The sequence below is a fragment of the Tachypleus tridentatus genome, chromosome 1 (genome assembly GCF_004210375.1).
Source record: "Tachypleus tridentatus isolate NWPU-2018 chromosome 1, ASM421037v1, whole genome shotgun sequence".
Lineage (NCBI taxonomy): Eukaryota > Metazoa > Arthropoda > Merostomata > Xiphosura > Limulidae > Tachypleus > Tachypleus tridentatus.
The window spans coordinates 160,608,125-160,633,135 of record NC_134825.1 but is presented as its reverse complement, the minus strand read 5'-3'; the positions used below and the strand labels follow the sequence as shown (position 1 = coordinate 160,633,135).

The 25,011-nt window shown below is 35.0% G+C and overlaps 1 protein-coding gene across 3 annotated transcripts in view; it reads left to right on the top strand.

Moving 5' to 3' along the window:
* The window catches only part of LOC143229098 (regulator of G-protein signaling 7-like), a 73,649-nt gene that overhangs the window by 28,616 nt on the left and 20,022 nt on the right, over positions 1-25,011 (top strand). Inside the window, exons 3-6 of one of the 3 annotated variants that reach the window (XM_076460926.1) lie at positions 7,457-7,507; positions 15,778-15,884; positions 19,791-19,842; positions 21,479-21,620. In XM_076460926.1, coding sequence (XP_076317041.1) covers positions 7,457-7,507; positions 15,778-15,884; positions 19,791-19,842; positions 21,479-21,620 — 352 coding nt within the window. Of the gene's footprint in view, positions 1-7,456; positions 7,508-12,961; positions 13,651-15,777; positions 15,885-15,946; positions 18,752-19,790; positions 19,843-21,478; positions 21,621-25,011 lie in introns of those variants that run through there. The other 2 variants (XM_076460937.1, XM_076460944.1) reach the window with 2 other exon arrangements.

Genomic DNA, 25,011 nt, shown 5'->3' with positions numbered 1-25,011 from the left:
CCCTTGAGGGCGGAAAAGAAAAGATTTGGTCGCACAGGCGTCAGCTCCTCCAGGATTTGGAAGTTGTAGCACTTTTGGTTGTAATTTACTGTTGAGAAAGTATAGAAAATTTGACCATAGTTTATTAAACAGAGTACGCTATAGAAAGCTCAGAATTTGGCCTCAAATGGAAATTCGAAAGTAAACAGATATCATGCGTGTTACGTTATGGAAAAGTTGTGGTTGAATACTTTACATATGGTCATATTTATTGATTCATGTCCATTGAATTCGGCCAGGTGATTAGGGCGCTTGACTCGCAATCTGAGGGTCGCGGGATCGAATCCCCATCACACCAAACGTGCTCGCTTCTCTCAGCCGCAGAGGCGTTATAATGTTACAGTCAGTCCTACTATTTATTAATAAAAGAACTGCCCAAGAGTTGGTGGTGGGTAGTGATGACTGGTTGCCTTCTCTCTAGTCTTACACTGCTAAATTATGAACGGCTAGCGCAGATAGCATTCATGTAGCTTTGCGCGAAATTCAAAAACAAACAAATAATCCACTGAATTTGGTCATGACCTAGTTATACATGTCAGAAGTAATGTCTTCGTAATATTTTTCATATTACCTTTTAACATCGAATATATTACGAAGAATTACTGTGTGGATAATAACATGATTGAAATGATAATTTAATATGATTTTATGATTTTTTTTGACTGGCAAATTACTTAAAGTGATGTGTTGAGAGATTTACTGTTTATTAGATTAATACGTAATAGTTAAGTTGTAAGGCACGCGTTTAGAACTCCGATATATAATACCGTGTTTGAGTTGTACTTCATTCAAACACAAAGGCTGGTGATTTATTACCAATTAATCACAGTTCCAACAATATCTACTTCCACTTTCACTTCGGTCGTTTAACTAAGCCTAAACGTAAACTCTTAAAACGTCTCACTAGGTTAAACGAGCGTTAGTCGAATATGTTCAAAACGTTTCAATTAATTTATTGACTAATTCCTATGTACTTGAAATTCTTATTAATGCTGGTACTTTAATTACACACATTTATCAAGTTAAACTTCCTTGTTTTATGTTTTATTTATTTTTGTCTTAAATTTCTTCCATTGGTTAGGTAAATGTGGTATTATTCTAGTGTTTCAGAAAATTCATGTTTAATCAACGTTTGTATGCAATCAAAGCACGATATGATTTATTTACGAATTTGGTAGTAAATAACAAAGGATAATCAGCATATATCAGAATCACTAAACAATGTGATAACTTTAAAGAATCCCAAAGACAAACATTATTAAAATAATAGTGTTATTCTATTGCCTTTATTGGCTTCTCTAAGTATAAGTTAAATCCATTACATTTGTATGGATTCGATAAAAAAGTACATTGGCTGTTTGTGCATATATTGTTGATCGAAGTTAGAAACCTAAGAATTAATGGCTTTACAGCATACATCACAGTATCTATGAATTTCTTTGTAAATGTTTATAACTACATACTGCTAACTGCTGTCAAGAGCAAGTCTTTTTGTCATTCATAACTCTTAAATGAGCAAATTAGACATTACCGCCTTTTAGAAATGCTGTTAATAAATTTGAACGCCCATAATAAGTCATGGCAAACGTACACGAGGCTGTGGTAAGTCCCAAGTACAAAATTTCTTGTGGATCAGAATACGATTGGATGGCTGGTTTGGCATTTTATGACGCAAAGCAACTTGGCTATCAGAATACGAACATATAAAATAAGCTTTGAGAAGTTTTTCTTCATGTTCAATTATTTTTTAACGTAGTAACAAATAGGACGAGAATGTTGAGTAGCATTATAAAGAAGATGTCTGAAAGTCATACTGAAAATGTTTATTGTGTGTTTATTTAGTGGGGAAGATTGGCGGTTGAGTTCTGTGTAAACAAATTTCCCCCTTGTTTTTGCAATAAATGTTATATGTTTAGTTTTCAGTTAATTCTACTTCTGATAATATGAAAGTTGTTAAACAAAAACTGTACACTTAGGCCATTGGTTCGATACTTTCCTTCGTAAGAACTTATACTGAAAATTTTAAGAAAGGGTAAAAATTTATGATTGAGTTTCTTTAATTGTCAGATGAAGCCTAAATTAGAACTACAGAGTTGTAGACAAGTGTGGATAGATCTGTTTATATTGTTGGGAGGCTATTTTAAAATGGTATATTTCTGTCTCCATAAATATACATACCCATTTTTCTTGTAATATTATAATTCACCGATTCCAAAGAATGATAAAGATTTGATTAGGAAACTGAGATAAAACAATTGTCTTAAAAGGTGTAATTTGCTAAGCTTCAGGTGAAGACTTAAAACCTTAAATACTCATGAACATTCTATATCATATAAAGCCATTCTCTCTCTGTTAAGTGTTATTTCAGTAGCATTAACTCTTAGTTGTTTACAAGCAAAGTCATTCAAAAGTTTTTACTAATCTAATAATGTACTATCTTTTTTGACATTTTTGTTAAGCTATTAACATCGGATGAAATTTATGAATGAGGTTATATGATTGAGACATTTAAGTAGTCGCTGTAATATATTCATCACAATACTAATGATGTCAGTATTTTTATTAACTATCTATCTGCAAATCGTTTATTGGTTCTAAATATTAAGAAAAAATCAAGTTACAAATATTGTTTCTTTCTACATGTAATGTGTATCTATGTATATAACCAAAACTACCTGAAATGTGGTGCCATCTATTAAATGGCACCACAAACAAAAATCCATAAACATTTTGGGTATTCAAGATTCAGACGTTTGAAAAATACAGTGCAAAAACCATTTATTTTTCACAGAACATAATTTTAAATGAAATTACCCACTCAACAAGAACGACTTTCACTAGGACTCTATGTGAGGGTTTGATTATCTTTATTAATCTAATCTTTAAACGTAGTACTAAAACCTGGCATTTTTTAAACTTATTTTTTTCAATAAAAGATGTTACTTTTAATATATAAAAACATTACAGTTTATATGAGTAAAATTTATGAAAACTTTGAACTCTGCACTGCAAATTGTTTTCATGCACTATGTTGCATATGACTAAAGAACACAATCCTAACACTTTGTTTTTCAAATTCGCGAAAAGCTACACAAGGGTTATCTGTGCTAGCCGTCCCTAATTTAGCAGTGTAAGGCTAGAGGGAAGGCAGCTAGTCATCACCACCCACCGCCAACTCTTGGGCTACTCTTTTACCAACGAATGGTGAGATTAAACACCACATTACAACGCCTCCACGGCTGAAAGGGCAAGCATGTTTGGTGTGATGGGGATTCGAACCCTCGGATTACGAATCGAGTGGCTTAACCACCTGGCCATGCCGGGGCCACCTGACACGATTACTGTGCAGTACTTCCCCCATAACAAATTACCTTTTATAAAATATTCGCTTTTTCACTTTTTTTTTTATTTAGATACAAATATAGGATTAATAATTACTAGCAGGAACAGCCAGCTACACGTAGAGCGGCGTTTCTTATAGTACATATATATATGTGTATAATGGTTATTATTCAAAACATTTTATCACTTGTATGACGTAAAACTCTATAATACACAGGAAATAATTTAATTTGTAATTGTTATTGAGTTAAATTGCTGATTAATATTGTAAAACATATTTTATTGATTGTCAAATTTTATTTATTTAGAAATTTCTCCCCACCCCCTCCAATGTTTTATACACTGCTGGCCAAAATCTTAAGGCCAATGAACATAAAGGAAAAAATATGTATTTTGTGTTGTTAGACTCAACCACTTATTTCATTAGAGCTTCGAAAGATGAAAATAAGAAAAGGTAAAATAAAAATAAAAATTATTTTAGCATTTAATAGGGAAACTATGAACACAACGAAATTAGCCGAAATACTAGCTGGTCAAAAGTTTAAGACTATACTGAAACGAAGCGTCAATCGGTAAACACGTAACGAAATTCATTTATTTGTGTCCAAGCATTAGCATTGTCAATATCTCCCACTGACACCTCCTGTGTTACATTGGGTAAAAACATGGCAAAGGCTAAAAAGTTGACAGAGTGTGAACGTGGCAGAGTTGTCAAGCTGCAAAAGCAAGGCCTCTCTCAGCGTGCCATCGCTGGTGAGATTGGGCGTAGTAAAACTGCTGTTGCAAATTTCTTAAAAGACCTTGAGGGACACGGAACGAGAATTTCAAGTGGTCGGCCCAAGAAAATTTTGCCGGCTTAGAGCAGGAGAATTCGATGGGTTGTCCGACAAGACACCAGCTGATCGTCGAACCAAATTAAGGCCCTTCCGGACGCAGAATGCAGCTCAAGAACAATAAGACGGCATCTACGAGAGAAAGGCTTTAAAAACCGTGAACGTCTTCAAAGGCTACGCCTCCTTCCACACCACGAAACAGCTCGGTTAAATTTTGGTGAGAAGCACCAAACATGGGATGTAGAAAGTTGGACGAAGATTTTGTTCTCTGATGAGATAAAAAGTTAACCTGGGTGGTCCAGATGGCTTCCAACGTTACTGGCACGATAAGGATATCCCACTGGAGACATTTCCTACACGACATAATGGAGGAGGTTCTATCATGATCTGGGGTGCTTTTTCCTTCCATGGAACAATGGAGCTTCAGGTTATAAGTGGTTGAGTCTAACAACGCAAAATGCATATTTTTTCTTTATGTTCTTTGGCCTTAAGATTTTGGCCAGCAGTGTATGTTAATACAAAGGACTACTCCCCAGGATAGGGAAGTACTTGTTTTCAGGAACCAAGTAGATTCTTTCTACAAGATTATTTGCTTTATCTTTGATCCGGCATGGCTAGATGGTTAAGGCACTCGACACACCAAACATGCTCGCCATTTCAGCCGTGGGGGCGTTATAAAGTTACGGTCAATCCCACTATTCGTTGGTAAAAGTGTAGCCCAAGAGTTGGCCTTCTCTCTAGCCTTACACTGCTAAATTAGGGATAGCTAGCGCAGATAGCTCTCGTGTAGCTTTTGCGCGAAGTTCAGAAACAAACAAACCTTTTATCTTTTTCTTACTGATCTAGATGCAGCCAATACACTTGTGAGTACAAATAATCTAAAGCCTAATTAGTGATAAATATATCACCCTGTTTATCTAATTTTCCATACTTATATCAATTGCGTTTCAGCGAGAGGCCTTTTATTTGTTTCTTCTTTTGTAGTTAAGCACAAAGCTACACAATGGGCTGCCTGTGCTCTGCCCACCACATGTATCGAAAACCGGTTTCTAGCGTTGAAGTCTGCAGACGTGCCGCTGTGCCACTGAGGGGACCAGCTAGACTCATTCTAACAAAGATCAAAATTTATGAAATCATTTTAAATACCTGGACTTGGTTTTGAATTTCCAGGCTTTTCTAACACTTCTCGTTTCATCTTTATTCTAACTGTGGTCAATGTATGTTCTGGTGAGCTCACCATTTTATTTGTTCAGTTTTTGCATAAAACAATGTTAAAACTGTTTTTGTCCTCGTTTGGGGTTATTTTGCCTCCTAAAGTTGTAAGGTATCAGCTGCAAAACTAAACAAAAGGTATTTTAGGAGTCATGTTAGATTAGTTTGAAAGTTAGTGAATTTTCCTTTGTTGTTTTTATGATCTAAACTTACGGTGATCCTCAAGTTGCAGTTTCCCTAACTTTGCCCTATTGCGTGTATGCAACAAGTGGGGGGGGATAACAAGGCAGAGTTAGTCGTGAACAGTTGATAACTGTTTTTGACCTTGAGAAGGAAACATCGCATAGAATGAACTAAAAGCATGGATTCAACCCACGTGCTCGCATACAGAATCTTTTCAGCCGAAGTTAGATCTTAAGCCGTAAATATATAGTACTCGTCCCACGCATGTCAACAAATATATTACTCTTAAAGGTCTTCCAACTTCCCCATATGCTAATTCGACGTCAATGCGTGGTTATGACGTTACATAACCCGTCACAATTGCACTGCTTACGTCACAGCACTCGTGAACAACGTTGAGAAACTTATGTAGTGTACCAACTCATTCAGAAAATTCGAAACTTAAGCACTTTGGTTGCTAAGTGAATACGATTCTAATTATTTCAAAGCTTCTTTTCGTAATAACTTAAAAATCCGTTAATGTTCTGTCTAGCTTAGATTGATTACATGACAAACCTATAACATCGGAACCTATAACTCCAAATGTAAGAAGATCTTTCAAAAATAAAGTCTGCTTCATTTCATGCCTAAGTTTATGAATACCATTCATCGCTCGGCATGGCCAAGCGCGTTAAGGCGTTCGACTCGTAATCTGAGGGTCGTGAGTTCGAATCCCGGTCGCACCAAACATGCTCGCCCTTTCAGCCGTGGGGCGTTATAAGTGACAGTCAATCCGTTGGTAAAAGAGTAGCTCAAGAGTTGGCGGTGGGTGGAGATGACTAGCTACCTTCCCTCTAGTCTTACACTGTTCAGTTAGGGACGGTTAGCGCAGATAGCCCTCGAGTAACTTTGCGCGAAATTCAAAATAAACAAATAAATGCCATTCAGGTACACTTTCGTTCCTCCGTTAGGTTTGCAGTCAAGCCTGAAGAGGGGAAATGTTGTTCCGAAGGAATTCCTCTCGAGATGGAGTATTGTTTAACCTTAAAATGAAACGACATGATATAGAGAACAGTGATAAATAAATAAACTAATAAATAAGCATTTGTTACTAAATAACCTGTCTCTTAAAATCCTGTTATTTATCATTTGTTTAAATTTGTTGATTTTCTTTTGGAAATTGTAAGAAAAACGAAAATCATAGTTTGTAGATACAGGATCTAATTCACTCTTGGACATAGAGGGAAATATAATAGTGCAACAAAACAAAATGAAAATAGGGAAAATTGAGTTTTGGTATAGTAATAGAGCGAAATAATTAGAAAGGGAAGTAGGGAAGTATATCTGTTGTAATAATGCAACAATATAAATGGACATAAAAGGAAATATTGCTCGGTTATTACAATGAAATGAAATAATTGCTTTTATTACTGTTATTATTACCCAGCTTGGCCAGGTGGGTTAAGGCGTTCGACTCGTAATCTAAGGGTCGCGGGTTCGAATCCCCGTCGCACCAAACATGCTCGCCCTTTCAGCCGTGGAGTCGTTATTATGTGACGGTCAATCCCACTATTCATTGGTAAAAGAGTTACCCAAGAGTTGGCGGTAAGTGGTGATGACTAGCTGCCTTCCCTCTAGTCTTACACTGCTAAATTAGGGGCGGCGAGAGCAGATAGCCCTCGTGTAGCTTTGCGCGAAATTTAAAAAACAAAAAAAAAATATTACGCGGTAAAAAAGCAAGGAATTCTTTAAAAAAATACCAATTACGTTACTAAATATCCTATTAAAAGACGTTTTGCTGAATAATTACACATGTATATAATATAAGATCCGTTGTAACGAGTTAACTATGCAGTTTTCTTTTTCAGGTGCTGATTTGATAGCTTGGATGATGAGAAACTTAGACGTAGATGACCAAGGTACAGCAAGCTCACCCCGTCTTTAATCGAGATAACTTTCATTGACGAACAGTGCTAAGTTTTGCTAGATGTATACGATAGTTAACTTTAAAACTGAATTACTAATGGTCTGTTTTCACGATTCATAAAGTAGTTGTTTCTCTTAGTGCTCAATAGTGTGATTTTAAAAATAACAAATACAAGTTATATTACCCATAATGCACAGCTCTAGTTGCCTCACTTTGTGTATGAGTAAGCTGTATTTTATATAGTGACTGTTCAACATTGGCCCGAGATAAGATCTTAAAATATCTGAATGGGCGACTACGTCACACTCGTCAGGGGCATGTTCAAGTGCGCTCTGTCACGAGTTAATTTTAAGTGGACCTGATACAGCCGGACAAGTAAATTTATAAACCACATTTGATTACTTGAATGTGGAAATACAGTCCTGAAATCTTAATTAAAATATAAGCAACAACTAGGGTTAAGAATACATCTCGGCTCTATTTGAGGAGATATACTCCATGAAGCAAATTTATTAACTACTTTTTAGTCAGCAAAGGATATTCATCCATATAAGATAATAACAGCAGGATATTATGAAGTTGGTATACAGCTGGTTTACTAAACATCGCTTTTTCAGATAATAATGAAGTATTTTATCAGTAACGTGAAGAGGAAAATCATTTTCGCACAGTAGTCATTTCAAGTAATTGAGTCTTATGTAAAACTTCTTAAGTACTAGAATATTTGTATGCACAACGAAACAAGATCTCAAACAAGTTTTCTTTCAAACATTTCGTACGAAACCTACGTAATTAAAACACGAGCCAGTAAATGTTTTTAATGATATATTTACATTGTAAATAGTCGTTATTGTTATAAATTCATGTGTCCAGAATTGAGTTTATGATCTTATTCTGAAGTTCAACAGAGTTTATATTTTTATATTTTCTGTTCAAATAGTCAAGAAACTAATAAACTTGGCCTGAGTCTCTAAAGATGGTAGAAGTTTCATCTGCACATCTATGATAAGATGGCAGTTTGAAAGACTGTGGACCACCTATACAAAAAAACAATTATTGGCCAAAGAAGGCGCCAATCTTGAACCCATAGCAACACCATCAATCTGAGCATAAAGATTGCTGTCGTCAAGACGACAGTGATATTCTTTGTAATGAATTTTGCCAGTTTAAAAAAAAAATTGATTTGGGAATATTCGGACTGTCAAAGTTGTTAGAAATAAACTATTTAGTTTCGTCTAACACTATGTTTCTATGCAACGATACGACTTCAACACCAGAAAGTTAAAGCATGGTTGAAAATTTCAATATTAAAAACTATAGGTTGCACTGAACATCCTTCTTTATGAATTTTAGAAAGACCATAGGGTACATTCCGCAGCAAGGTTTGGCCACATTAAATATAAGGTATGTATGTGCCATCACAAGGATACATGCAACAGTAAGGTTCGCCCAAGGGAATAATGCAATTTCCCCTTTTCTTGCAAACTAGTGGGTTACTGGCAAAGAAACTGCCTGTAGTATACCATGCAGCAAAGATGGCAGAATGATCAGTTCCAGCCATCCCACAATGTCAGCACTTTACCAAGCAGTAAAGTAGATAAGGGTATTGATACCGACTTTTAGATCAGCAATACTAGGACGACCATCAACAAGTGATTGATGATGGATGCTGTGGCAAATGCCTTAGGAAAATGATAGACTCAAGTTGGGCTTGACCATCTGATTAAAAGGTGGAGGAAGCACATAAGAAAATCTGCACTAAAGAGATAGCTGTTATGTGCAGCTGCATCAGGACTGGGTGGAGCTTAGTGTATTTCAGTCAGAGTGCAATGGTAATTGGATGATTTTCCTGGTACACCCAAAAGCAGTGAAGAGTTTATTGGCCTTTACGATCTTTCAACCTAATAAATAACGACTTTATTCTGAAAACTGGCGATAGACTAGGCATTAAATGGATCCACATTTCTGTCTTGTTTATTTTAAGTAATTTCTACGTACAGTTCAAAAAAGTAATGTAACTAACCTACTGGGAATCTTCCTTCAATATTGCTGATACAATGTCTGACGGACTCAGTTTTATTCTAGATAAAAATCGGCTACAGTGACGTATTAGAAGTTTGGGATTAGGTAAGAGATTGAAGTGTTAATAATGACAATGTTTTTATAAGAAAATCCACAGTGCAACTGTAGCTTTGAAGAAAGGTCTACAAAATTGCTGTTTTGTTTGTTTTTTTTTCGAATAATTTTTTTATTTCCTAGAATGTTTTTTTGTTGATGATTTTGTACGGTGATAAATTACCATGTTCTAAAGTTAAAAAAGAAACAAAAGTGGATTGCTGGTTCAGTCTAGGAGGTGTCACACACAAAGTCAAAGTAGTAATCTCTGATATGGGATCTGAAAGTACCATTTACAGGATGAACATACGTACTGTAAAGATGGTCTGTCAGTTTTGCTTGTGCAAAGGATAAGCTGATGTTCTTTGGGAAAGTAATCAGCCCAGGAACAAGGAACTACATGAGTGAATGTATTAAAGAAAATTATAGAACCTCCATGTAAACAGATCGTGTTCCGTAATATAAACTAGACAAAGTCTAGTGCATTGGTGCCACGTAATATAGTCAAAGAAGCCATAAGGGATTGCAGTTTTTCTGATTTTGCATTGTAGTATAGTAGAAACACGTGATTTGTCTGAAATTTGATATAGACTGCTTGTTTAATGAAGCCTGAAATATAAATCAGTTGAGTCTGACAACCCAAGATGTCACTACTGTCAACCATGCACAGTTTAGCAAGTGACTCGAACTTTGCCAAAGTGAGTAATGCGGTAGCCAGAGGTGAGTTGTGTAAACTACTAAAACAGGATGAAACATAACGGCAGCATAGGTCCGTACACGGATATATACATATATGTAAATAAAAACACATGTGTTGGCCATAAGTTGTAAATACATCACACACGATCATTCACGAGCGTTTTTAAGACACATTAACATACAAGAATCAATTATACAAGAAGCAAAACCATGGGAAGTGATAAGGCTAGTCAGGTCATGCCCTGACCACTTTTTCAAGCCTTGTAAAAGTACAACTTAAATATTAAAACTTACTTCTTTTAATTGAAAACTTTGCGTCATGTTTATGTAATATTTGAATTTAAATTATTCAAGGTTAAAACTCACAGCGTTAAAGTTCCCAAACTTTTCTGGAGGGCATCCCTAGCATAGAAATGGAAATGTGGCCTAACTATTCAAATATTACTTCCTTTGGCCTCGAGGAGTATGGTAATAAATAAGAAGAAAGCAATAATAGCATGGAGACAAATGGTTTGGTCTTGACCTTAGCGTTAAGATCTGATGAATATAATATTAATTGAAATAAATTGAAATGCTTGGGAGTGTAAATAAGTTGGAACTCAAGTTTCTGAGGGTCATGTTGCCCATGATGGCCCATAAAGGGAAGTCTAGGAGAGACCCCAGTAGTGGATAATCAGGTTCATTGTTGTACCAGCTGGTGGACTCTAGACTCCAAGTTATCCAACAACCTGAGCCAATACCACTGTTGATGCTGCCTAAAGATAAGAAGACCAAGGAATACAGAACTTAGTGACTTGTCCCACCATAAGATGCAACACTACCATGAAGAGAAGATGAAGGATGTGCTTGCTTCTCCTGTGGGGCCACTAAATTAGTAAGCCCAAACTTTCTGGCACCAGAAAGGTGTCCATGCTCCAGAGAGATAGAGATAGTCGGGTTCTAACAAGGCTACAACTGGTGATGAAGATCAAGGTAACAGACAGCTCTTCCAATAGTTCCTGCCATCAATGAAGGAATCTTCACCTCAAGGACTGTGTACTTCCACAGTTAGTGAGGAGCTGCTGACAAGTAACCTCAGTATACCAAGTGTGGAACTCCCTTTCAAACCACCTGAAGTGATCACAAACCAGCTCACATTAGAGCAGATTCAAATGTTCAAGCGTCATTCGTAGCAGTCATACAGACAAAGTCCTGGGCTCACTATAATTGGGAAAAAGATTGACTTAGATTAAGGGCCACTACTCCATCGAGTTACAAGTACAGGTCTGACGCCTACTGAATGGGTCAGCTGAAGCCAATTGGATCTTGGTGAGGGCTCGTGCAGACATCAAGTTATTCACAGCTGACAGTCAAAAGATAGCGATAACATTGGAAGCGCTGCTAGGTAGAATAACGTGAGTAGAGTGAAACCTCACCCACTTTCTGGAATGAATGTATGCTTAACTTGTTAGTATTTACCTTTTATATTTTGTATTTTATTTTTAACTTAGAATGTCATGACACTTTATTTTGTTGTTTCTCATATTAGATTTTTCTTTTTTATGTCTTAATTTAAAGCACTTTCGTGAACGAAAATGGAATGCATGCGGTTCACACATGAAGTAATTCGTGTGAGAATTAAAAGGCTTTTGTTTTGTACACGCAATCTACATTAAAAAGTGAAAGGAGAATGTGTTTAACAACGTACCTAACGAAAACGTCATTTTTCTCGCTCGCACATACGGATACATGCATACACAAAAAGACAAGAATTCAGTTTAATATCTTTGCATTTTTCTGTCAGTTGGTTTTATATAAAAGGTTTAATTTTCACATAAAGATTTTTTACACTCAAGTATTTTTAGCGTACAAATTTGATTTGGCCACATGTTTTTAATTTTTTGTCACGATTAAAGGACCCTTTTTTCAAATTTTCACTGGACAACTGCTCTGTTTGTTTGTTTTTGAATTTCGCGCAAAGCTACTCGAGAGCTATATGCGCTAGCCGTCCCTAATTTAGCAGTGTAAGACTAGAGGGAAGGCAGCTAGTCATCACCACCCACCGCCAACTTTTGGGCTACTCTTTTACCGAGGAATAGTGGGATTGACCATCACATTATAACGCCCCCACGGCTGAAAGGGCGAGCATGTTTGGCGCGACGGGGATGCGAACCCGCGACCCTCAGATTACGAGTCGCACGCTTTAACACGCTTGGCCATGCCGGGCCTGACTGCTGCTCTAAAGTTAAATATGTGATCTATATAAAAGGTTTTTCGTATAAAGTTAAATTCATGATTAGTTTTCTGTGTTAATCTGTTCACATTTCAAGTGGACAACTATCTGCAGTTCTGTTTGTTTATTTCTTTTTATTGTTATAGGCCTCGCATGGCCAGGTGGGTTAAGCCGTTTGGCTCGTAATCTGAGAGTCGCGGCTTCGAATCCCCGTCGCACCAAACATGCTCGCCCTTTCAGCCGTGGGGACGTTATAAGTATCGGTCAATCCCACTATTCGTTAGTAAAAGAGTATCTCAAGAGTTGGCGGTGGGTGGAGATGACTAGCTGCCTTCCCTCTAGTCTTACCCTGCTAAATTAAGGGCGGCTAGCGCAGATAACCCTCGTGTAGCTTTGCGCGAAATTAAAAAAAAAATTATTGTTTCGTTTTGCGTTTCATGATTCTATGTATGTACACATTGCTTTATTAGTCATAATGGATTATATTTATATGGTTAAATATTTCTGTTGAACATATTTTGGTACGTAACATAATATTCTCACTTATTAATTTAAATGTTAACGTGAAGAGTTTTGATTGTGTTTTTCTTTAGAAGAAAGCTTGAAGCAGAGAAAGGAAGTGACGTGTGGTGTGTGTTGGCATATGATAGGTTTCTGTCAACTTTTAGTTATCTAAGAATTTTTGAATTTTGTTGTTGTTGTTAGTTACTTTCCATTCCATAAAAGCAACAATATCTTCCTGGAAGTTTTTAATATTACATTGTCCTAGTTGCTTTGTTTTCTGTGTAATGTCTACTTAAGAGGATATTGCAGTAACATGTTGCATCAGCGTTGAAAAATTAGCTTTGTAATATTCGTCGCTGGTCCAATTGATGTTGTCGAAATGTAGCAGCTGACTAATTCTGTAAGAGAACAAAGATCACGAGGTGATGCTGGCTTGTGGATTAAAAACACCGAGCTCAACCTGCTGAATTCAGGCTTGCTTTCTCGACTCAAATTCTCTAAGAGATAATATTATACTTCGTAATTATTCTGTTTTAGTTCTACACAGATGAATCCTGAGGGAACGAAAACCGTCACACTGAGCCTACCTTATTAGAAACTCGAGTGTGAGTCTGTCTGCACAAGTAATCATACTGTGCTGTGCTTTCTATTTATTTGTTACAATATAATTTGTTCATATTTGTCCACTCTCCTTATGTCATATTTATAGAACCTCAGTCAGTTATCGAACTCAGAATATTCCCTTCGTCTTTTGGTCGATTCTGCTGCCGTTATTAGCGGGCTTACACATGTGATAATTATCAATTAATCGGTTTTACTTGAAAATACCACATATTTATAGAAAATAATTATTACTATTATTAACAAGATATACTTATAACAACCATCAACGTACAGTGATGTTGATGTGATATAAACAGAATTAACAAAAAGTATTGAATTACAGTACTAAACAGTTATCATTGAATGACACTGTAGGTTTGTTTTATTTACAACAAACAATAATGATTGACTAGCAGTGCTAACGTAGCATGAACTTTGACCAAAAGTATTAAGCTAGAACAGAGCGTCTAAAAGTCTTTGTTCGGAAATGTTAATTACTTGTGTTTAGAATAATCACTAATCACCAATCAGTAATTCTAATAAAGTGTATTTAAAACAGTTAGTAATCACCGAGTAATAATATAATTAAGTGTATTTAAGACAATTAATAATCACCGACTAATAATATAATTAAGTGTATTTAAAACAGTTAGTAATCACCGAGTAATAATATAATTAAGTGTATTTAAAACAGTTAGTAATCACCGAGTAATAATATAATTAAGTATATTTAAGACAATTAATAATCACCGAGCAGCAATATAATTACGTCTAAAACAATTAAATATCACGAGAGATTGAACTGAATACAGTTAGAACAATTAATAAACACCGAGTAGTAATGCAATTAGATACGATTAGAACACAGACATTGTTTAGTCGTATGTTAATTAAGTATACTTAAAACAATAGAAAGTCGTTAATGAAAGAACAAGTATAATTATTTCTGTTCAGAACAATTGACAATCACTGAACCGAAATTTCAACTATACTTTAAAAACCAGTAATTGTTAAGTAGCAGTGTCAGTTTTATGTATTTGTTATGAATAATTTAAACGCCGAAAGTCAGGGGAATATTGATAAAAGTCATTAGGCCTAAAACATACTATAGAAACAAAAGTACCAGCTGATATATTTTGTTGTTGTTTTCAGATTCTTCTTAATTTGTCCATTATGGTTCAAAAGCAGAGATTTGTGGGAAATAGCTAAAGATCTGTCTCTAGCTTGACGCAAGTCATTGTCCACTAAAATTTTATTTTGATACCAGTACGCATCAGTTGGGCTGAACAAAGAAAGGGAGACAAAAGACAGAGGCGTAGTTAGGGTTTTCAGCGCCCGGGGACAAAATCAGTTTTCGCGCCCCCTCGTGACAAAATGTAAGCCATAATTCCTAATTATGTAACATCAATTTGGCGCCCCCACCCTCGATGCTGCGCCCGGGGACAGATGTACCCCCCCCCCTAGCTATGCCACTGACAAAAGATTACGTAAAAATCTATTTATTTACTAAGTATAAGACACAACAGCTACGGTTTACACGCCGAAAGCAGTGAATATGCTGTAACACGTGGGGAAATAATCTACAATTGTCATATTGTGTATTTCATTTACAAGCCAGTTATTACAATCTGCATTTCACTTATTGTTACAAACAGTGTTGACATTTATCAACAAACGATATCGCTTGACACCATTGTTTAAAAAGTGTTGCTTTTGTGTGTTTAAAACGAACAACCATCATCGAAAAACATCGTTCAGTGAGAACGTATAGAAAAAACAAACATTATTCATTAAACTTTATGTCGTGGTGTAATCGCCTTACTGACAGACCATAACATTTTAGTAGTAACATACGTATGTGATGTCTCAAACATATTACACCTGACGCAGTCAGCTTGGAAAAAATAATAATTAAAAAAGACGTGTCTAATAATAACAGTGACAACACAGTCTGTTAAAAGCAACCCTATATTCATACGTAGTTCAACCTGCTTACTTTCCTTCATACAAAAATACCTAACACTAAAAAACAGAACTGCTTTTTTAGCTTTAAAAACCATCGTTTGAAAAACGAATTAAATTGCTATGCATCTACAAAAATAAGGCTTCCGTTTCTCTTTATTTTCCAGTGGAAGCCCTTCATTTGGCTCACTTAATGGCTGCTCACGGTTACATTTTCTGCATCGATGATCACGTGCTGACAGTCAAGGCTGATGGAACCTACTACAGGTTTCAGGTAAAAGTGTTTGTTACTTTCACACATGCGCTTTGTCTGTCTGTGTTTAGTTGTGATTGAGACGAGTCAGAAGACCACACCTTGTATTAAAGGATTTGTTAAAGGTCCATATTCAATCAGTTTAAATTGTATTATACTATAGTACGACTGGATACTAACTAAAGCTGGTGTTTCTGCTAACATACGTGCATGTTATTTCGATTTACATCACTTGCCCTAATTGGATCTGCTAATTGAAAGGTTCCACCCACAGCCAAAATGGTGCACCTTACAAATGTATATCACCTTCAAGCACAACACAAAATAGGATGAACTACACACTAACAAAGATCCCACGGACAAGCCAGTTGAGGCTTTAAATTATTACAATGGATAATCGGCCACTAATCACAACTTCAGTTAAATATTCTTTTATTGGTTTAATTATACAAATATTTATTCTTTCTGTATCTGTTTGTATATATATTACAAAGGATTTTTCTTTATAGCGTGGTATACTATAGATTTCCCTATGTCACTGAATTATTTGTCACTTATGTAATAACCCTAAACACTAAATATTTAACTACGAATCTTCCTGATATTGATACGAGTTTGACGTATTAGTTAGTGAGAGTGTACAATATATTCAAGGATTTGTTGTTCGTGACCTGTTGCCATAAAAACAAAACGTGATGCACTTTGGGGCTGTGGGTGCCCTAGAAGAGTAAGGGTTAAATCCTACTATTTAACCTGAAAAGAGAATTCCAACATTTTCTAGTGGGTGCTTACAAAGGAATTATCCTCTTCGTGTTGCATTGTGCAAAGATTCTAGAAACAAATCTCCATACAGTGTATAATAGATCTTACAGATACCATATAAAGTTCGATTCATATGGAAGTATATAAAAGTTGGTTCTAGTTTGGCACTTGTTAGATCTTGTTACCAGTAAAGTTTATCTTTGAAATCAACATAATTATTAGACATTTCAAGATTTCTACAATTTTTTTTTCAGTATTTTATGACAATTTTCACTTAAATAATGATATTTATTCGCTCAATTTATCACATCATCATAAAGAAAAATATTATATAAGGAGTGTGAAGTGGTTGTATCAATGTTAGAAAAGGTTTATTGTGTTTGAGGTGACATTTTTTTTAGGAATTTTTTTCTATCTTTCTGGAATTTATTTTCTACCATTTACAGTATAAAATTAATGTAACTTTTAGATATGGTAATACAGTTGTGGAAATGGGAAAACGTAATTAAACGCTGTGTGGAAGTTTTTATGCTATTCGAAACCTCTTGATGCTTCTTGGCATAACTTTTATAATATTTGATCAATAAACAGGTTTTTACAAAAATCAACGGCCCGGCATGGGCAAGTGTGTTAAGGCGTTCAACTCGTAATCCGAGGGTTGCGGGTTCGAATCCCGGTCGCACCATACATGCTCGCCCTTTCAGCCTAGCTAACGCAGATAGCCCTCGAGTGGCTTTGCGCGAAATTCAAAAAACAAACAAACAAACCACAATCAGCCAAGATATTCACATGCAAGTGTTCGGGAAACACAAGGAGAGAATTTGATATGCAGGCAATCTTATTGTTATAAACATCCATACCATTTTTCAATTTTCGGGTTATTTTCCCAAAAGAACTTTCATCAGAACAAAGTTCACAACCGTTATTTTTTTTTTGTTCTACAAATTTTATATATTAAATTGGGAAATTAGTTTTTACCACTGCAAGTTTTGAGAATTACAGATAATGTAATTTTGTATTTCTAACGTCTTTAGAGTCAAACACGCCACAACCACTGAAACGGTATTAACTTTCTAATTCTTTATGTTTGCCTAATTATGCTCAGAACTTGCAGAAGTTATATCTAATTATAAAGTTCCGTAATAGATTGCTCACAAATAATTTTAAAGCAAGAATAAGAGAAGTGTAATATCTAAGTACTTTTAGCATGCCTTTTTTGTAGAATATAACAAAAAATACCACTTAGATATATGGTACTTGACCTTTCGCACCTTGATAATGAACAAGACTTGTTACTTTCACACCGTGAAACTGGATTAACTTATCGCCTTTTAACCCTTGACTCTCGATCAAACTTAATTTCTCGCCTTGACGCTGAAATTGGTTTGTCGTTTTCACACTGATGTGCGGGACGAAACTTGTCACTTTCACATTTTGTTGCTGAGTGAAACTTGTCATTTTTACACTTTAATGGAGGACAAAACTTGTCGCTTTCAAACTACGTGATCCTTCAGTTTTAGTAAACCTTCACTGAGATTTATTCACAGTTATTAGTTACTACTTTATGAATAACATAATTTAAGTGTTAAGGAAGGTACGAAGTTTATTCATCCACATCATTAATGCTTACTATTTAGCATTACTTACTAGCTTACTATTATTCATCAAATGATAAAAATATTTATCACGTTTAGCATGACACTACATCAGTTTACAAATGTTAAAAATATTTATCACGTTTAGCATGACACTACATCAGTTTACAAATGTTAAAAATATTTATCACGTTTAGCATGACACTGCATCAGTTTACAAATGTTAAAAATATTTATCATGTTTAGCATGACACGGCATCAGTCTACAAATGATATAAATACTTATCACGTTTAGTTTGACACTGCAGTAAGTTGTACCATACATTTGCGTCTACATGAAAGTAGATAGGATACAGTTACCTTCACCACTCAATATATTTGGATAACAGTTTGAACCCTTTTGTTATAACAACGCAGATTATTGGACGTTCACATAGGAACGAAACAGTAATGTGGATGTTTGGCCCAGTCATAACCATCTTTCCAAGTCTACGATATTTCTATTGTAAATATCTTTGTCTCTATTTCATTGTAAGTATCAGGTTAGAATAACCTTTGTTCTGTAGATTTCTATTTGATAATTAAAGATGTACATGTAAAAGGTAGGTAATTTATAAAGATATATTCTGTATATTTTGGGCACGTTTTGTCATCTTTATTTACTTGTTGTATTCTCGACGGGCATGGCCAGGTGGTTAGGGCGCTCGTTTCGCAATTTGAGGGTCGCGGGTTCGAATCTCCAAAACACCAAACATGCTCGCCCTTTCAGCCATGGGGGCGTTATAATGTGACGGTCAATCCCAATATTGGTTGGTAAAAGAGTAGCACAAGAGTTGGCGGTGGGTGACAATGACTAGCTGCCTTCTTTCTAGTCTTACACTGCTAAATTAGGGACGGTTAGCTCAGACAGCCCTCGTGTAGCTTTACTCGAAATTCAAAACAAATCATACAGTCTTTCTCGACGAAAGTTTTTCGTCCTTCTAGTATATGTTAAAAATGCTTATCAGAAAGCCAGGTAGTCTGAGAGTCGCGGGTTCGAATCCCCGTCACGTCAAACATACTCTTTCAGCCGTGGGTGCATTATAATGTGACAGTCAATCCTACTATTCGGTGGTAAAAGAGTAGCCCAAAGGTTGGCGGTGGGTGGTGATGATTAAATGCCTTCTCTGTAGTCTTACGTTGCTATACTAGGGAACACTAGCGCAGATAGCTTTCGTGTAACTTTACGATAAATTAAAAAACAAACGAAATAGAAAGTCCCATGGCAATCAGAAAAAAATTCAGAGAAAAAAAAAGAGTGGATGTATATGTAAAGTCATCCTTCATTGTGTCTCAGTGAAAAGCTTAAGGGCTTGTAATGGTTAGGTTCGGGTTTCGATACCGATAGTTGGCACAGGTCAGAAAACTCATTGTGTAGCTTTGGGCTTAAAAGAACAAAGTATGTCTACCTACATATACGTGTGATTTCCATTGATTATATGGTGTGAATACATTTGCTAATTTTATCCTAGTTTTACCAATGTGATAGTGTTAATATATATATCACCCTTTATTTCTGTTCTCGAAATAGACACCTTATTTTTGGCCATCAAACTGCTGGGAACCTGAAAATACAGATTATGGTAAGTTTATTCATTTGGTACAGGCCTTTCTTATTCATTTACTTACATAATTTCGTAAAATAAAAATATATTTGAAAAAAATCGGGAATTACTTGTATCAATAAAATATAATGGCGCAGTTCTTTGCGGTGTGAAAATCAGTGCACGTATTACTTGTTGAACATCTCCAGAATTTTGAAGTAAAAATTAAGTTGGAAACGACAAACGAGGGGCGGTGCCAGCCTTTCCCCACTGTTAGGGTTGAGAAAACTGTACCTTGCATCTTGTGGGCACACGATCTGTAATGTGTAAAAAGTAGGTATGTAAATTATAGGGGAGGCTAAGGCACATTTTAGGGTGCCTTCAGCCCCTCCCTTAACACCGCCCCTGCACCAACTGATAATGAAGATAGATATTCTGTCTTCTCACTTTGCAGAGTTATGATCGAAGTGATTAATTGATGATGGCGAAGCACGGTTTTTATTTATAATATAGGTGTGAGTAGTTAGAGGATATTTCAGACACCGCTCGCTGATTGGCTGCCTCAGGCGATAGAGGTGAGGCTAGACGATGGCGTCATATTGACGTGAAGTGACACCATATAACGGGTTGCTGGGGCTCCTCATTAGATATCATAGTTCGAATGTTATTCACCAGAAGGTGCGTTGATGTGGAGGGTTACGTCATAGTTCATATCAGTTCTAAACAGTGAAAAACCGAAAAATATTAAAAGAGATTTTAAGTTACAGTTTTTTTAAAGAGAAGAAGTTTGAGATTCGTTTTGAAGCGAGGTTAGCTAAACAAACTCGTGAATCTTTGGTTTGAAATAATATATCTTGAAACAGAGCAATTAATACCTTTTTAATTATTATTTTAGGCACTGTAAACAAACGGATATATTTGTTTAATATAAAAAAATTAAACCTTTTTTGTTGATAAATTGCACCGACGTGTCAGTCATAAAATGAAGTTTTGTCAAGCGTAACGATTCTTCAGTTGAAACGACGGTGCAATCTATTAATAAAAATTAACTCAGAGAAGCTGAAATTTTTGTATTAATTATAACCATGGCAACTTCCATTGTTATATATTATGAATACTTTAATAACAAAAATAAAATACAGTGTTTCAGTCTGTAATGTTAAAACAATATAAGATCGAGATGCGAAAGTATATATCAGTGACGTTTTCTACATCTTTTATACAGTCGTTTGTTTGTAGTTAAGCGCAAAGCTACACACTGAACTATCTCTGCTCAGTATGGGGATCTTATACAAACAGTATTTCTATTAATGTCAAATACGAAATAGATTCAAAGTTAATCTGTACTCTACGTACTGTGGAACATTAAACTAGTTGTAAGCCTCTCAATTTTTCTGGTGGCTCAGTCGTGAGTCTATTGGCTTATAATCTTAAGTATAGGGCTTCAATACCCGTGGTAGGTAGAGTATCGACAATTCATTGTGTAGCTTTGTAATTAACAACAAACAAAAATTACACCTACAAGTTTCATTTTTGACAATTATTATGCTCGAAATATTTTTTTTGTTGTTTATTTGCATCTATTCTCAGTTCATTATAGACTAATTTGATCTTAACCTTAAGATGTGAGTTACGCATATCTATTAAATTACATACTGATTATATCGTTACATAGCTGTCTACTTGTGTAAACGAACCATGCAGAATAAAACCAGACTGGAGCTGGCAGACTATGAGGCTGAAAATCTAGCACGTCTCCAGAAAATGTTTTCCAGGAAATGGGAATTCATTTTTATGCAGGCAGAAGCACAAGCCAAGTAGGCTTAATTTGTAGAATTATAAGTAAAGATGACTCGAACTTAAAACACAAGTAACACTTTCAGTCTTAAAGTACAAGGAAAATAAGTCTCTTTTATGAAATGCAAAATGCGGGAAAAATGGTTAGATCAGACAGGCAATTCTTCATGACAGAGCAGCCGCTAATTTAGAACTCTTATCAAAAGGGGGAGTCACTAGTCAGCACCATCCGTCATATACACGGTTTCTTTTATAATGCACCCATAGTTAAAAGTACTTATTACATTCAGTAGTATATCGCAGGTTCAAACCTTTGACCTTACAAAGCAGGTCCCAACACGCTATCCACAAATTTATGATTAACCTGTACAAAAGAATATTGTACTTAAAATACAAAAATAGATTTATTTCGTAATGAGAAAGTATTACCATTAAGGTTTAACTAGAAGAAGTTGTATTTAAATGCAATTAAAGTATGTTTTCACATATATTTGTTCAAATTGTTTTCTTATAATCACATTTTTCTGGTTTCTGTTATATTATTATGTCTTTTATTAGAACAGCTAATATTTACACGAAAGAAACGTGTGTATGTATACGTACAAACCAAGAATTTTGAGGACTGTAATTCAGTCTAATTTCAAGCATGATTATTAATATGCGATTTGCAACTATCAGGATATAAACCAATGATTTTAGGGTTGAAGATTTTTTTATATTAAGTACAGAACAATTTTTTTACAATAATCTAAAATAAAACCTGATGCAGACTGAAATGAATTATTACCCTATGAAATAAAGCAATAAAATTGTCCAGTGATTAACAAAGTATAAGTTGTAAGGATTCCAACAGTAGTGACTTAGCTGAAAAAGTGAGAGATTGAAAAAAAGTTGATTAAACAAATAGTACATGGTGTTGCCACTGGATAATATAAAATTATATGATTAAACAAATAGTACATGGTGTTGCCACTGGATAATATAAAATTATATGATTAAACAAATAGTACATGGTGTTGCCACTGGATAATATAAAATTATATGATTAAACAAATAGTACATGGTGTTGCCACTGGATAATATAAAATTATATGATTAAACAAATAGTACATGGTGTTGCCACTGGATAATATAAAATTATATGATTAAACAAATAGTACATGGTGTTGCCACTGGATAATATAAAATTATAGGATTAAACAAATAGTACATTGTGTTGCCACTGGATAATATGAAATTATATATTTTTAGCATGTGGTATGATATCCACAACAAGACTTTCTTTGTGCTCAGTTATTTTACTTGCTTTTCTGGGGGAATGAAAGATTAGCGTACCCAGACTTTGAATCTCAGGATTTACAGCCCTCATCTTTTTTGTTACAAGAAATGTTCTCCACACTTTAGGGACCCTGTTTGGTTATTAAAATTATGCTTAAATTCCACTTTTATGTCAGACGAGAGTAAGCCAATATTTAGCAGTAGGTGATGTTGACTATCAGCCTTACCTCTAGGCTACCAGTTTAAAATTAGGAACAGCTATGCAGAGATTGACCTTTGTGTTTGACATGCTCGAGGATTCTGAAACATTCTTGACCAATTCTGTCTATTCACTTTCCAAAATATCAATTACTTTGCCTGTTTATACAAAGTCTATTATTTAAGCCTTGTTTAATAGCAAGGTGTTTCTCTTCACACTGCTTGTTAAGTCATCAATGCCAAATAGGTGTACTGAAAAAAACTAAAATGGTGATATTTTATTCTTCATTGTTGTTCTTAATTTTTTATAACACATTTTGATTAAAATCTTTTGATGAAAAAACTCATGTTTAACTTCCTGTTTAAGTTTTATAAGATTTGTTGTTTTTCAATGTATATAACTTCTTCATAACAAAAAGTAAATTTTCTCTATGTAGATACATAACTACACCAAATAAAATTAATAATAGGGCCATAAGAAAATTTATATTCCATCTGATTTCATATAAATTTTGGGCCAACAAATACAATATTACAAAACTACTAAAAGAAACCATGATTATTAATGAGCTGAATTTACGTCATTTACAAAATAAAATGCCCCCCAGTGACTCAGCGGTATGTCTGTGAACTTACAACACTAAAAACCCGGTTTCAATATCCGTGGTAGGCAGAGCACAGATAGCCCATTGTGTAGCTTTGTTCTTAATTCAAAACAACAAAATAAAAATTATTAAGCATAATGGCTTTTAAATACTTCTCAGTATTTATGGTCAGAACATATTAAGACTAGGATTATTGAGTAACCAGAAGGAAATATGAGCAACGTAAGTAAATTTACTGAGTATCGTGTACTGATAAAAGTATTTTGACATGCAGTTTGAGTGGATTCCTGAAGGCTACAGTTTATAACTACCTTCTGCTTGATTCCAACAGGTGTCTGTAAAGTACAAAACAAATAGAAGAATGTGATTTAATCTTTCAAAGTAACTCTTCCTTTTGCATTAACACTTCCAGATAGCCTCAAAAAGAATGTTATAGAATTAGTATCTGAACCAGTCGTTCCAAAACATTGATGTTGTTACTTCAAAACAAGGTAGGAGTTGTGTGTGTGTGTGTGTGTGTGTGCTATGTGGAATAAAGCACTACTCTATTGAAAAAAATGAAACAAAAAGACAATACTACTAATTAACAGTTGTCATACTGACCTTTTTTAAAGACTTTTCTTGATACTTATTGCATTTTAAATGCTCAGACACTTCATCTATAGGTGTTAAGCTTATTTTGCAGAATGCATTTCAATACCATAACACCCAACCCTAATCTAATGTCAGTATTGCTGGTGCTACGTAATCACAGTGGAATTGTTCATTAGCTTGTCTTCAGAACCGTATCCAACTAATACATTCAAACTGGATGAACCAGGTTTCACATCCTTCCTCCCCCACTACCAAAACAGTAATCACAGTTATTCACCAAGATGGCAGTATTTTTCAGAATGGCATATTATTGACGTATCAAAACCCTTCTAAACACATTCATGAAGAGCATGCTTTACAGACTCCACATGGTTACCATTCACTTTTGTCCTCATTGGAATCATTAACATCTCTCTTGTATTTCCAATGCATCTGCACAGTCATAACAACTGAAGTTTTCTTTGCCAAATAGCCAACCTAAACGCTCATAAAAATTCTCAATCCTAATTAATAATCTCAAGTGAACAGCAATATGCACACAACAAAACACCATGAAAAGATAAAAGACATCATTTTATCATGCTCTAAGTAGCTTTTAATATATTCATTTCCCTTTCTAGCTCACTGCATTTTGACACCTTTCATACGTGATTATATCATTAATATATGCATCGTGTTTATCTATTTATTAATACAAAATTTCCTTTCGGGATTCCTTTTCAATACAATAAATAGG